Below are 16,315 nucleotides of genomic sequence, written 5' to 3' on the forward strand. Positions count from 1 at the left end.
TATTTTGTTAAAAGGCCAAATAAGGACTTCAAACCAAAAAAAAGTAATTTTCTGTTTTGTTTTATTCTTGGATCTGGCTTTAAAGGGTTAAGAGCCAGACATATTACATGATATGTTATTAAAACAGAAATTGTCTTTGTTAATTATCACTTTTCCTTTAAAAAAAATTGCCAAAGCCAACACTGGTATTTGTTATTTTACTATATAAAAAAATAAATAATTGACTTATTAACGCCTGAAAATAAGATCTAAAAGCCATGGTTGAAGGTCCAAAGAGCCACTTCTGGGTCCTGTTTTAGACCCCTGGTCGAGGGGTTCCCTTGAAAAACAGAATCAGTTCTTTATCTAATTTAGCTGAAATGCTAATTATATTATTTTTGTTAATAAAATAAACAAACATGCTCCTGTTGTATGTTGTTATCAATTTTAAGTTGCCCAGAGTGGTCTGATAGGCTGCTACAGACCACAGACTACTTCCCCTGCTTTATCAATAAGGTTCTCCAGCAGTCCATGGGCAAATAGGGGGTTATGCTCTGGACAGGTCGCCAGACTGTTTAAAGTTTTTATTCATTATTCTTACTATTTTTTTGATTCTTTTATTTATTTCCTTAAAGCTACATTGTGTAACTTTTAGCGACATCTAGCGGTCAGACTGCAGACTGCAGCAACATGAACATCTCCCCCCCACCACTTCTCCCCCCCAACAGTACGGCAAGCGTTACAGGACAAAATGTCTTCCACGACGTCCGCATCACCTACCTTCTCAAGTGATGAGGTTTGTTTACATAGATAATTTTACAGATAGTATTTCATTAGTCTGTGTAGGGTATAGATTTCATGTAGACTTTAGATAATAAATATACCCGTTATTTTTTCTACATCGTTGTGACGTTTTTGCGATCTCGCAATCGCTAGTTTGTTGGCTCTGCGCTGCCGTAGCGCAAAGATGTCTGCCTCCATGGCTGCGAGACCCGCTCCTATGTAATTATAAATAACGAATTCTAAGGCAACGCAAATATTAAGGTTAAGAGGCTGAGCTCGTAGATGATGATAAATAACATAGTTATGTATAATATATTACATTTCTGACTGTATATCCCTGTAATTATTACACACTGTAGCTTTAAAGCCTTTAAAACATTTGAAATTGCAAATCAATTTTCATTTTCCTCTGTCTTTACTATATAATTTTAAAAAGCAGATGTTACTCAACACTTAACCCCTTGAACCCTACGGACCCACCGGCGGGTCCAGCTGCTACATGACCTTGTAGTTTTACCAAACCCCCAGTTTTGATGTAAAAAACATATTTGGCACAGTTTGGTGACATTTATGGATAAATGTGCCAAAATGGCCTCTCCGCCTAAGAAATTTCTCACTAATACCATTCTAAAATAAATATGATTCATCTGATTGAGTCCACATTTTGTATATTTTTACACAACATTTAGATTTGAAAGTCTGTACTACTTTTTTGTGCTATAAATAATATTTTGGTAGTGTTTTGCAATGTTTATTTCAAAGAAAATTTTGGCGAGGTTCAAAAATTGCAAAATATTTTGTATTTTGTCCCTAATATTTCAGGCAGGGTCAAAGCTACAATGGTGCTGACACCAGAAAACCATTCTATGACATCTTACCTTTACAGACGTACCAAAAGTTTCTTCTTAAATCTAATAGCTTTGAGGCTATAAGTTATTTACTTTTGTGTGTTTTTGTCAGGCAGAAATTTATTTATATCCCCTTAGGGTGTAAGAGGTTAAGTACTCTTTTTACCAATTACATTTTTATTTAAGTCATTTCATGGATGACTACTTTTTAAAAGTTACTTGGGTAAAAATATGATTTGGAAGTGTCAGTCTTACTTGAGTACAATTCCTGGGAACTCTACCCTCCTTTGCATAAGTATTGTAATGTAGTGTGTAAATCATATTTTACAAAAAAAAAAAAGAAGTGCTCTTAGTTATTGACAGTCGCAGTCCATAGTTTCTGTTGACAATTATTGTTGTTGGAGGTATTAGGGGAAGTGTGCTACACAAAGTTATGTAAGTCGACAGCCATTGTTAATGCCCAGGTGGCTTCCAGAGTGAATGTGACATATTTTTAAAGCTTTTTTTCTACTTAAACCTCTTTCAGAAAGTGTTTACAAAAGGAAGGGAAATTCAGTTCAACTCTTTGAGCCTTTCGTCTCTGGTTGACAGTTGACATCATACACGTCACTGTGTTTCACTGTTCTGAAGCATTTTGGAATCAGAGCTAATCTATTGGCTTGTGGCAGGATGTATTTTCGCGAGTTTGTGAATTCACAAATGTCGCAACACCCCGTCTACTTTTAAGACTAGGCTTAAAACTTTACTTTTTGATAAAGCTTATAGTTAGAGTGGCTCAGGTTATCCTGAGCTATCTCTATAGTTATGCTGCTATAGGCTTAGACTTCTGGAGAACACAGCGACCCCCATTTCATCATTCTGCTTCATTTTATCTCTATTCTCCCACTCTGCAGAATCTGTTAGTTCTCTAACGTTAAGCTCTCTCTGCTTTTTCTCATAGAAGCTTTGCCTCGTCTGTTCCTGTTTAGCTGTGACACCATCCTGGAGAGAAATATCAGCTGTTGTGCTGCCATCAACACCTTAGTTTATAGATGCTAGAGATGGGCCTGTTTTCCAGTGTAGTCCTGTTTCTCTGACCGTGACTGGCTGGATGTGCTCTCTTCATCCTCTGAAATGGGAATTGGCTCGGAGCTCGTCTTCGTGTTTCCTGGACGGGGCCGCCTTTTATAGCTGCTTTTTGTATCTCTGCTTCTGTCTCCTTGAACCCCAGTCAGCCTCAGCAGATGGCCGCTCACACTGAGCCTGGTTCTGCTGGAGGATTCTTCCTGTTAAAAGGGAGTTTTTCCTCTCCACTGTCACTACAAGGATGCTTAGTGTGAGGGATTGAATTTGAGTCAATGAATTGATGCAATCAACTGGTTTTCCTTAGATAGAAAACTTTGAATCAATTTGACTGTATGATCTGTTAGAACTGTAAAGTGCCTTGAGATGACATGTTGTTAATTGGCACTATATAAATAAACTGAATTGAATTTAATTGAATTCATCTTGCTTCCAATGTAAACACACTCCTATATAAAAGAACCAAAAATATGCCTGATATGGTAAGTCTCACATCTGTTTTGTGGCTTAACAACAATTTTTTTAGCTTAGGCTGCCACAAAACTAGGTCACATGACCCAGTCAAAACATATCCAACCCTCTGAAGGTATATAGATGGATAATTTGAGAAGAGCAGCTGCATAAGGCATCAGTACACACCAAATGTTGTAGATTGAACTGAAAGATAATTTAATATTTTTGAAATTAGGCTAAAGCATATGTTATGCAGTGTGGTTTTATTTATTTTTTTGGCTTTTTGTAAAAACAAGTGTATTCAACTCCAGAAGAACTACTTTAAAAAAGTCTTAATACATGACAGTTTGTGATGTTAAGGTGAAAAAGAAAAGTTAAACAGTTATAGTAGCATCCATTCAAAATTGCCCTTCCCAATCAAACGCCAGCTGAATGGCAGTTTATTTGGCAGACTGCCCACTTTCCTTCAACACCAAGCAAAATCCCCTCCAACCTCCAGCCACTGGAGTGTCCTACTATTGTATATATTTTTTTACTCAGACTCCACCCTTTCACTTAAGTACAGGGTCTGACCAGGAGATGGCGCTTCTCTTTAGATCTTAATGTCCACAAATCCATCCATTATCTGACACGCTTGTCCCAATTGGGGTCACAAGGGGTGCTGGTGCCTCTCTCCAGCTGTCTACGGGCGAGAGGCTGGGTACACCCTGGACAGGCCGCCAGTCCATCGCAGGGCAACACAAAGACAAACAGGACATACAACCATTCACGCACACACTCACACCTAAGGAGAATCTAGAGAAACCAATGAACCTGTCATGTTTTTTTGGACTGTGGGAGGAAGCCGGAGTACCCAGAGAGAACCCACGCATGCTCAGGGAGAATATGCAAACTCCATGCAGAAAGATTTTTAGGGGACCAGCCAAGGGCCCATCAAGAAAAGTGGGGAAATTTTAAATGGCTACTACTGTAAGAGGAAATGCTTATCAAGACACTCTTCTCAGAGGTGTTGTTTTCTGCTTTATAATTTGCTAAAATCTTACAGAAACATGTCTACAGGATAAATAGTTAGTGATTATATTCTGTTTTAACAAGAAATATGATACCTATTTAAGACACTTGATCCACTTAACTTTAAAATAAAAGACTAAGAAAAAGTTCAATCTGCATTGTCCTTTTTCAGAAATTATGTGAGACCAGAAAATGTATTTGGTAAGCTTGATTTAAGTCCAGATTTTGGAACAACAGTAGTATGCACCTCTAAATACTGTAATATTAAGCAAACTTTGTAACATGTTTTTCATTTTCCACATAGCATGTGCTTGGATTACCCTTTTAACTCCTTGAAGTAATGCAGTTTTTGATCAGATATGTCTGTTCCTTTCTTAAATAATCTCTTTCATAGCATTTACATATCAGTTAATCATTTATTTGACAATTGTAATCTGTTATTTGTAATCACATAGCCAAAAATAACACATTTTATGAAACATTAAAGTTCAATGTATTTGACTGGTGCAATTTCTTCTTTTTTCCTTTGACACTGATGGCAGTCTCCTTGGTCAGTTAATCGCATGACACTGCAGTATGTCTGCCATTGTAGCTAAAGTAATTTTTTAGCCATCTCAATATCTGGAATCGGGTTTTCCAATAAAAAAATGACATTTGAGCCCCTTTTTTTTGGCTCTCTCTAATGGGGTCTGGAATAAAAATTGTGATATGTGTTGTTGTTGGCAGAGGCACAGGCTGTGTTTTTGTTTATAAATAGCTCCAGCCAGCATTATTCCACTTGCAGTTGTCCCATAATCATCAATCACTCTTGCACGTGGGCCGGCTTTCTCTACCAGAGAGAAGGTACACACTGCGAGTGGTGCCCTTGCACCTCTGACTGCTCAAGCAAGGAGCTGTGAGTGGGACAGAGCTTCGAGTCAGGAGAGGTTGTGTGTGCGTGTGTGTGTGGAGGGGGGTCTGATGATGGAGTGAGTTATGACAGCTTTTAGACCCCCTGCATCCTTTCCCTCAGGTCATTACGTGCTCCAACATCCTCTATTTGACTCCTTCAGCACATTACCACACACACACGAACATAATATCCCCCTCTGTTTATGCCTGATTAGAAGGCAGATGGGAGGGTAATTGTGTGATGTGCAGGGAAGGTGTGGGTTAGGTGTAACTGTTTGCTCAGGATTCATTCGTCTTTGTCTCTCTATCTGCCTCCATCTCTCATTGTAGAGAAGCTTTGCAAGAGCTCACAGATTTTAGGTCACTGCAGGGGGGTGATTCTGAAGAGATTTTGTAGTCCCCTATATACTGTATGGATAGACTCTGATTATCAGTGCATAGACACATGTCTTAAGTCTAAGTACAGTAGTTCTACATGTAAGACCTTCATAAATGCTTGTCAGTTATAATCATTTCTCAGGCTTTTTGCTCGTGGTCACTCACACACACAAACACTCACACACCAGCCAGTGTTACCATGGCAAGAATACAGTAAGAATCCAGATGATCCTCAACAAAATGGTTATATAACTATTGCGGCGCTAAGTCATGTAGCTTATCTAAGCCTGTGTCTTTATTTCTTTTCGGCCTTGGCTTTATTGCTCTCCAGCTGCACCTCAAACAAGATGCCCCTGAACACATTAAATGTTTGTAAGTGGCAGAATAGCAACTGTTTGTAGTTTGTGAAAGCATGTCAGCTTTGTACTAATCATTAAGATAATCCAAATGTAAACAAAAAAAAATCAGATGTCATCCTTTTCAAATCATAATCAAACTCCCCACACCATGAAAGAAATTTACATCTAATTAAATTCAACCCACCTAAACCCATTTTACTCTTCTTTCCTGCCAGTGTGTTTTATTCCCCATGTTTCCCTCTAGATCCCACCCAAAATGCTTGATACATATAAGCTGATATTGAGCCTCACCTCCCGGAGTTCCTTGGCCACATCCTTGAGCTCCTTGAGAATGCCTTCCAGCTGGTCAATCACCATCTTCATGTGACTGCGGATGCGTTCTCTCGGGCTGGGGGTCTCAGTGGTGTCCCGGGCCGGAGCTCTGCTGAGGGACATCCTTTACAAAGCAAAGTGGAGCCAATGGCCAACAGGCTGAGGGCGTAGGGGGGCCGATTCGGGGTCCATGTCTTTGGCTACAAGGAGCCTCAGTGCTACTGATCCGAACAGGGGCCCCGGCCACGCAGGGAGACCTCAACATCTTAAAAGCACCTGGGCAGCTGGAACGCCTTGCCTCGCCCGCACACTTGGCACAGGGTCACACTCTGACATCCATGCGTTTTGCCATACACTTCTCCAGATGAAGAGAAAGTCAACAAGGGTAAAGTTGAAAGGAGTAAATCCATTGAAAAGGGAGAAGAGAAACACATGTATTGAAGGTTGTATGAAACTCTTACATAACCAAGTTCATCCAACTCATCTTGCGTTAATGTGTATATTTGAAATTGTTCCCAGGGAGATGCTATTTCAAAAAAACACCTCTATACAAGAGAACACTTTTCTGTACAATTCTTTTCACCCTCAAAACCTGTCAGCATCACTGCCGATTGATATAGAAAAGTAAAAGCAGTGAATAAGTTCAAATCAATCCCCCTCAAAAGGAAGTTTTATGGACTGTAACCTAAATAGAAAAATACAAAAACCCCCACAGTGGCTCAGTTTGACCGGGATCTTTTTCTGTTCTATTGCTAGCCAAAGGGGACAGTATCTGTCTTCTAAATATAGTCCCTGTGTGAGGACTGCTGTCTATAAGAAGATAATTTTTTTTTTTAAATGAGGAATATTCCTCTTGCCCCCGAGGAAAACAATATTATAATTCTACTTAGAAATCAAAGTGAACTTTTGCCTCACATACATTGTCTTCATAGACAATGGTTTAAACTTTCAGTTTTGTCCATGAATTATCTGGGCTAAAGAAGAGGGTTGGCTATTTTTGCAGCATCCGATCTCTTAATTGTGGAGCTCATTCCAGGTGATGTGGATTTCTAAGCCAGCAGAATGTAACTTGTGATGATAATTCATGGAGGGATTACAAATGATCATCGGGTCGGTGAGACTTAAACGGAAGGGGGGGCAGAAAGAAAATTAGCACCAATCCCGGGAATCCGGGTGGCAGATCATCTTATGCAACATCGCTCTCCAAATCCTCTTCTAAAACACTGACCCACGGTAGTCACAGGGGTGTGCCGAAAAACCAAGGGTGCAGAAAAAAAAGGAATCTCTTGTCTTGTTCAGTTGTTGCTAAGGGAACCCAGTCTGTCTGCTTGTGCGGTGATTGGATAATTATTTTACTTCTTATCCGTGTAGTTAGTTTTCTCCACAATCTCTTCAGAGTGGCAGGGATCTCTGTGCCATCCAGCAACACAGAATAAATCCCATGAAAGCTTCCCAAATGAGATCCACGGAGTGAAAGGGGGGCAAAGATTCTCTCCAAATCCGGGGCGATACCACTGCCACGGGGTACGCTGGCCAGCTGCACATGACACCTGGATAGACAGAGAGGAAAGCGTTCACTTATTCTGATGAGCCTCACCTTTGTTTCTTGAGTCCTTTTGCACAACATTTTAAGCAGCATGATAGGAACGTTAAAAGTGGTTATAGATCCCGAAGTAAATGTAACTGCTTAAAGGATTTCTAGCAGCTTACAGGAAAATACAAACACACACACACATCCACACACCGAGAACGCATACCTACTCACCATCTCTGTACATCATTATATTGTTGCTATGGCTAGACCTCACTGTCCAGGCACAGCACGACTACTTAAGCTGCGCACAAAGCAGCCGGTTCCTCTGAGTTCCTTCTGTCGCACACAGCCACACTTCTCACCATCTTACTGTTCTCTCTTCCTCTCACTGTCTCTCACACAAAACCCACACATTCTTTCTTACACTTACACTCTGTCTCTTACTGTCTCTTTCTCTCTCTCTCGTTTTCTCTCTGTCTCTCTCTCTCACTCTCTTTCCCTCACTGTCATATGCACACACCCACACAAAGTTCCTACTCCCCTTCCTCCCACTACTTACTGTCTTGATAGAGAGAGAAGCTTCTTTCAGCAGGGTTATTTCACTCTGAGGTTGTGGCTCATCAGAGGAGGAGTACAAGTGGAGGATGGAGCTGTGGAGGAGGAGGAGGCAGGGAGCAGCGATAGGAACGATGAATGGCCCTGATTGCACTCTGAAAAAGGAGAGAGAGGAGGCAGAAGACGACTAAGGGCTGGGGAGGCAAGGAGAACTCCTACTTTGGGATGTGATGCGGCCGCTGCCGTCACTCAGACGATCGTGCTGGCGTAAAAACACTGCCACCCGTCATCCTAGTCAACGTTCACCCACATCTGGAGTCTGCACGATGAGGAAAAGGCAGCATGTTATTCTTGTGACATCCTCTCCCTCTCAGTGTTTTGGCCTTTTCTTGTGTGACTGTCTCTGTTTTATCTCTCTCTTCCTCTCCTGTCTCAGTCAATCTTCCTTCATCCCCATCTCTCTTTGCCCCTGCACCCTCACTGTGCCCTCGCTGACTGCCAGATGAAGAGGAGCTGATGCCAGAGTTTATCGTGGAGCTCAGACTCCTGCCAGCACCACTCGGCTCCTCTGCTCAGCTCTGCGGAGGAGGGGCTTACTGTTTTAAAGGCACAGCATATAACCCAGCACCTCCTCTGCCTTCGCTCTTCTCATCTTGTCTCTTCTCTGCCGCTGTCGACACCTCCTTGCTATCTCCTCTTGCTCTGCCTTTCCAGCCTTTGTCACTGTTGTGTTGAGAGTGTTATCTCTCTTAAATCAACTTGAAGTCTTCCTCTGCTGCCTGCCAAGCTGCCTCTAGGGACCGAGTGTCCAAAGAATCCTTGCTGTTACATCATTAATATACAAAGCAGGTTGGTGTTTGATGACCTCATCTTACTGACTGAAGTAGGTAGGGAGGGAGCGGCAGCAAGACTTTTACTCTGCCTTATCTACATAGGGTCAGGGTTTTTTATTGCATTTTGGCAATAAAAAAATTACATTGTTCAAGCTCAAAGTCAAATTCAAAATAATGAATTTTCAGTTGTACAGTACGATTTTGTTGGAACATATTTGTTGTTAACAGCCAGAGGACCATATGCATTCCTATGCATAACTGTAAGGAGGAATGTTAAATCAGACATAAGTTAGGAGGTCTTTCAAGCTGATATATATTTGTTGTTTGGTTTTCTCTAGTGGCTTCTACCACTCAGATCAGAGGCATTATGCTGATGCTGTAAGGCTGATTGGAGGAATATTCTGGGCTATTATAAATTCTCTTTTGCATTTTTTCTTTGATTAATAAATTATCAGTTTTGCTTCAAAAAAACAGTTCACATTCTGTGTAATTCTCTCATAAGTATGTCACAATACTGTGTCATTTTAGGGCTTCATCAAAATTTTAGCTTCTTGACACATCTTAAAGTATAATGTTGCTCCCGGTGGGGTTGCGGGACTATGTCACTGCTTGCAATAGACAAGGTCTGGCTTTGTTACACAAGATGCTTATCACAACTTGCTCATGTCATGGAAACATTTCTCCTTCCGCATGTTTTTTTTTTTTTTTTTTTTATAAACCTCACTCTGCATTCTTTCTCCTATCAAATACTGGAGACTCGGTCTTTCAAAGTTGCAGCATGGTGAGGTATGTTTTTAGTTATGTTTCTAGTGTTTCTATTTGAAACGTACTGAAAGGTGGTTGGTGCTATACCTTACACAGGAATTCAAATCAAGGGCAGGTGCGAGAGGTTAAATGCCAGGGAAGATTCTCAGTCATCCAGGTCATAGTCATTCCAAAAATATTAAAAAACAATTCACTGGACTTTCTTTCCAAGTTTAACGATGTTTCACTTCCCATCCAAAAAACTTGTATTAGCTTAGAAAACATGCAAATTGAACCAGAAGAACAAGTCCCTTAGGAACGGGAGTCTTTTTGGGTTCTTTGTTAGCCCGCAATACCCGATACTGGTCTATGTCATATTTGACATTTGTTATGGGGGATGTCTAAAAACAGTAGTTTTTAAAAACCATATTTAAAACCACTGTGCTACTCATATACAACTTGCATTTTCAGCATTTCTGATTCTGATTTAGATAGACCTACTCAAAGCAGTGTACAGAATAACATGTAAGGTTGTCCAAAAGTTTTGCAAATAAAAAAGTGGAAAAAGGCACTTAAATTTGTCCCTGTTTTCTCAAAAGTGCTACATGAAAACAAATACCATACTTAATACTTTTAATACTTTTGCGAGGCATTGTAAACATAATTCCTCTAAATTCATTGCTGCTCTGCCTATCTGTGTTGTTGGACATCATTAGCTTCTGGGCAGTAATGCCTTTATAGAAGAGAAGCTGGATTATTTCATCCTTGTAAAATGCATTTTTTATGCTAAGGTCATCATGACTTGTGAGTTTTACTAGAAATATCAAGTGATTCTGGCGAAACATTGGTCCCACTTAATAATTCTGCCAGGAATTTATGGTGCTATGTTATAGAGTTATTTTATAGAGTGTATTTTTTTCCCTTCTTTTACTAGATGGGCACATGCTGATGAATAAACATGGTAACAATCATATGCTTATGCAGATACACACAGTCAAACACAAACTGGATACAAACACGTGGAAATCCAAACATGGTATTCTTATCCTAGCTGTAATTTGATACCATTGTAGTAATGGCCATTGAAGTTTGCTTTTCACTGTTCTGGCTACCAATCCTTAGTTGAGGCATCAAATATCTTTTTAAACTGTGCATTGTAGAAGTAATTAATTATCTTCAATGTTCCACCTTTTGTCAGGTTTCAACCTCAAACTTTTTTTATTATAAGCTTAATAATAGCTTAGTATTTTTATAGAATGTATCTTTTTGGGATGTTGTGTGATAGACAAAAACATAAAAGGGAAATATAATGTTGCTGTTTTAGGTTCGACCTAGGTGGACATCCAGTCCAGTCTAAAGTTTTTTGCTTCCTATATCATGTTCCTTCTGGGGATTCCTATCTCATGACGTTAGTGCTCGAGAGAGGCAGTGTCCTCAACAATGTTTTGCAGGTATTCAGGAAAGTGTTATTTTGGTGTTGTCTGACCATGCCACTTTATTCTTTGTATTTGAGGCCTAACCTAAGCTAATATGTAAAGAAACTTTAAATTTCTTACATCTTTCTTTCCACAATGGCTTACTTTTTGTTGTTCACCTTTAAAAGGCCTAATTTATGAAATATATTATCTCCTCTGTTTCTCCTTCGAACATGAGTCACACATGTTTGAAGCTTCCACTGTTCCTCCCTGAATTCAAATCATTATGTAAATATAATATTTGGCGTAATATTTGTTTCTCTAAAACTATTGCATTATAATATGGGCGTGGTTTCAGGATCCCTGGCGGCCTTTCCCAGTGTCTCAGGGCAGAGAAAACTGATGTTAAACAGATCACCAAAATACTTTAAAGAAAAGCTCCATTATATTTAGATATATGCTTTGTAAAAAAATTTAAATAAGATATAGATAATTATCTACTTTTATGAGGTGAATATGATTTGGGATCAACAACCCTAAAGCCTTTATAAATCAATTAAATTTTAATAAGCAAACCCTAAAATTATTACTTATGATAGTTTGGTGCACGGCTGAGGTAAAGAAGATAAAGAATGATGCGTAAAAACGAATGCCCTTTTTTTTTTGCATTTTTATCTGAAACACTAATAAATAGGTAGAGAACAATGTACCATTTTCTTCCCCGCACATTTTTATGATATTAATACGTACATAAAATGATATCCAAATACATAGGTTTCTTGTTAAAACTACTAAAAAAGTTGAAGGGAAATTAATAGTTTTGCAAGGCTCGACAATAATTTTATATCCTTTCCTCTAAAAAGTTTCACCACAAACATCAGAAACATAAATATAGATTTTTTTAATTTACGAAATATAAACTGTGACCTTTTTAAATACTTCTTTTGCTATTTAAGTTAACCACTAAAGACTTCCCCTCCTCATCAACTGGTTAGAATATAGTAGTATAATGATTATGAAATAAAGACATTTCCAACTTTCTTGTCTGTAAGAAATTCCTACCCATCAGCTGGTTTAGTATAGTTTTGAATCTGGATCTTGACCTGAATCTCTTCATGGATGGCAAAAACTTCCCTCAGGATGTTTGAAGCTTACATAGATGGTTAATTTGTTTAATATGTACTCACACTCATATTGCTTGCAGTTGTGCTGATAACCTACGAACATTACCTGTGTTTAATAATTCTAAAGACATTTTATAGACATGAACCCAAATTAAATTCTCATTGCTATAATCTCTTTTACAAACATCATGATTTCACACAAAAAAGTATGAAATAACTCACATACGTTTTTTTTTTAATTTAAAACAGAAGGCAATAATAAAAAATAGCACCTGAAAGAAAGTTTTATATATATTTACACATTTAGAATTATATGAACTATAATACTTAAAAAATCCATGAAAACACTCCCACTATATCAAGAGAAGGTTTTGATGTGCCGTGTTTGTGAAGATTGTAATGTTATACTTTGTTCCTTAAAGAATAAAGCAAGTTCATCGCAATTAGAGTACCTAAGCAAAATAGTACTATTTTCAATTCCTAGAAACCCTGATACACCCAGGAGAAATCATCAAAGAGGAAAATAATAATTTAAAAAAATGTTCCAGACCTTGCTATGCTGTTTAACACCTTTGCAGAGGACTGACGATCACTTGAGGGGATACTTTGTTTTAGGTCTTATGGAGTATATCATGTGCATGTAGGTGTACTTCCATACACTTTAACAACATAATCAAACAATGACTGTAAAATCTTCCCACCCTTAAAAAAAAGAAAACAGACAGTGTAAATAGTTATTGTGGTTATCGTGACTCCAGTTTTGTACAAAGTAAATTTTAAGTAAGAATAAAAAAAAAAAACAGATTGTGCATCTTCCATGTGAGTTTCCATTATGCATTTCCTTCAATAGCCATTGTGTGGCACTGTTGTGTAGTTCTGCCAGGCAAAATTCTCCTTCCATAAATGTTACTGTAAAATGGTGGGTAAAGCAGAAAAGGGTTAACCATTAATAGTATTACCCTCATACTATATATATGTTGTTATAAATGTTACATTGAAAAACTGTTTTGAAGAGAACTCATTTAAATATAACAAAATCAATGGGAGGGAAGATAGGTGGACTTTTCATTTTTAATTATATTCAGCTTACAAGATAAATTGATTGAGAGTGAAATTTGCAGTATGTTCTCCTCTGGCATAATTTATTTAAAATCATGTATTTTAATAATTTGAAGTAATAAAATGCCCACTCACTAAGAGGCTTGAGGATTTTCAGTTTAATCTCTGCAAATCACAATTTTGTGGCACAAAAGGAACTGTGGAACACATCTGGCAAATAAAATATGCATGATCAAACATAAACACTGAGGCTTGTTTATGATTTGCTGTGAATTCCTTAATTTCATAGAGACAAACATTGTGGGACAAAGAGCTCAGCCCCTGCCTGTTATACAATGACACCAGCCTGTCTGCTGACCTTTTGATATTTCCCTCTTCGCCCTGTGTGACTTGTGTTTGTCTGTGTGTGTTCTTAAAAGAATCATGCAGGATGCTGGAGTTGAGCTTGTATCAGACTATAACACTTTGTGATGGATCAGTGCTCTTGCTCAGTAGAAAGATGCTTAAGTGATTGATGTCTCATTTTCTTTACTCACCACCAATGTAAATCTGAACAAGGCATGTAGCTGCATTTGCAATAAAACATGTTATGTTTTAGGGCATGCTGCAAGTTTTCTTAGAGGTTTACAGAAACAGGGATGAGCTCAGCATTTCCCACATAACAAATGTCATCAAGAAATGTGACTGAATAAAAAACACAGCATCTTTTGTGATTGTTTGTGGTTTCAAGCATCAGTTACGAGCAAAAGGCTTTGCTCAGAACAGAGAAGACTTTCTGCTCCAGGGGTTAATGAATGTTTCATTTTGCTGATATTAATTTGTTCTGAGTCACAGGAGATGATTGATCTACTCATTTACTTGACCAGACACTTTGATTATTTGTTTTAATTTCATTCAGATGAAATAAATTCCCACTGATGCAATATGTAACCTTAATCAATTCTGGAGTCGCCTCCCAAAAAAAAGCCCACCGCCCAAAAAAGCAATGATCACAAATGTTGTTTTCTACATTTTCCAAATCGCCAATTTAAAGAAATATGAATTGCCTCATTTTAAAAGATGCCATGATAATTTCACAATAGAAATCTAACAACATCCTGACATTTTAATGTAAAAGGCTAAAGAAGATGAATTTTACAGACTGATGGACAAAGTGATTATTTAAAATGGAAGCTGTTTTCTATAATTTTCTAATTTGTTCCCATTTTGTTGATATGAATACATGAAAAAATACAATACCATTTTGAATTAGGAATTTTGTCCCAGCATCCATATTGGCCCTGGATCCGCCAATGTACATTGTCTTCTATTTTTTAGTAAAAAAATTTTGTCAGCATTATGCCAGGTAGAGGTGAACCGTTGTCAGGGGCGGAGAGCCATGTGCATTACCTTTCCAGCTTTCCAGGTCCTAGACCTTCTCTTCTGTGGTTGTATAAACTAACTGATACCAACGTGTAATGTGCTTAACGTGCTTAGTGTGTTAAATGTGTGAAAATTGTCAAAAAGACAGTTTTTCTTATTTTGCGAGGGGCTATGAGCGCCCGAAATGGCAACAGATTGGTTGTAAAATTAAAACAATAGCACTGCAAAAACAATCTAAAAATTTGTTAAAAATGTCTTAATTTGAGCAGGTAAATGAGATAGTTTGCCAACGGAATGACCAATTTTACTCTTAAAATCAGATATTTAGATAATATGCACTTGAAATAAGACATTGCAATTGTGTTTTCTAATTTTAAGTGTAAATTGTCTTGTTCCATTGGCAAAATGTCTCCTTTACCTCCTCAATCCAAGAACAAATGCACTTATTCTAAGAAAAAATGACTTATCTAGATTTGGATTTTTTCCAGTGAGTGTTCAGTGCACGTCCATAAAGTTTGAAGTTGATATGAAAGGTATGAGACCTCCTAAAGCCGGGTATACACAGTGCGATTTCTTTAGTCGTTGCTCGCAGCTACTGCTCACACTGTACGACTAAACCACAGGGTTTAGTTGTACAGCGTGAGTTAACAGCTCGCGTTGTTTGTGCAGCATGACGCTCTCATGCGATCTACCTGCTCACACTGTACGACTAAAAACCACGTCAGACTCAGCTCCGCAGTGAGATGGAGCTGTTCTGTATCATCTGTTTGGAAGCCAAAAAAATAGAAGGGGAACATTTAGCTCACTATAGTGGCAATTTGTGCAATTTTGTGCTGAAAGCTCTAAAAAGAAAAGGTGACGACGTATTTGGAAAAAAACACATGGCTGAGCAAACGTCGCTACTACGGTCTGTAAATTTTACAGACAGAACTGCATTTCACTCATCGCACCCCTGCCATGGTTCTGTGTTTACATCTGAGAGGAGGAAGAAAAAGAAGAATCGAACATGTTTATTTTTCTCCCGACCTCATGATTCCTGAGGCCCCTAGTAACCCCCTGTACACTACACGACTCACGAGGAACGATCAGGCTGAAAGTTGGCCCCATCGAAAGATTCTCGCACGACTGGAAAATCGCCCCAAAAATTGCACAGTGTACGCTCGGCTTAAGTTAATACAACCACAGAAGGCTTTCTTCTATTGGTATCACAGACACTCTGTTGGACTGGTTTACTTCCTACTTCTCTGGCCGCACTCAGTCAACGCATTCAACTGAAGACCCTCAAATTCAGCCCCTCCCCCGTCACCTCAGGTTTGCCCTGGGGCTCTGTCCTGGGACCCCTCCTCTACATCATCTACCTCTTTCTCCTTGGCAGTATCTTCTGCAAATTTAACATCCACTTCCACTGCTATGCCACCCAGCTGTCCCTCACTACAAAATCATCATCTTCTCTTCCGCCTACCTATCTCACAGATTGCATCTCTGAAATAAAAGCCTGGTTCACCAACAACTTCCTTCAATTAAACAGAAATAAAACTCAGGTTCTCCTTATTGGCTCTAAATCAACTCTCTCCAAAACCGACAACTTCAAGCTTATCATTGACAGCTCCTCC

At 38.7% G+C, this 16,315-nt stretch overlaps 1 protein-coding gene across 2 annotated transcripts in view; it reads right to left on the reverse strand.

The window, feature by feature from the left end:
• Positions 1-8,887, reverse strand: part of insyn1 (inhibitory synaptic factor 1) — a 96,104-nt gene extending 87,217 nt beyond the window's left edge. Inside the window, exons 1-2 of one of the 2 annotated variants that reach the window (XM_038289846.1) lie at positions 8,170-8,887; positions 6,056-7,626 (exon numbers count right to left, since the gene is read on the reverse strand). In XM_038289846.1, the coding sequence (XP_038145774.1) occupies positions 6,056-6,199 (144 nt within the window). In that variant the 5' untranslated portion in view covers positions 6,200-7,626; positions 8,170-8,887. Of the gene's footprint in view, positions 1-6,055; positions 7,627-7,841; positions 8,134-8,169 lie in introns of those variants that run through there. The other variant, XM_038289847.1, reaches the window with a different exon arrangement.
• Between the last annotated feature and the right edge of the window lie 7,428 nt (positions 8,888-16,315).

Source organism: Cyprinodon tularosa, unplaced genomic scaffold (genome assembly GCF_016077235.1).
Source record: "Cyprinodon tularosa strain WSP-4 unplaced genomic scaffold, ASM1607723v1 ctg272, whole genome shotgun sequence".
Lineage (NCBI taxonomy): Eukaryota > Metazoa > Chordata > Actinopteri > Cyprinodontiformes > Cyprinodontidae > Cyprinodon > Cyprinodon tularosa.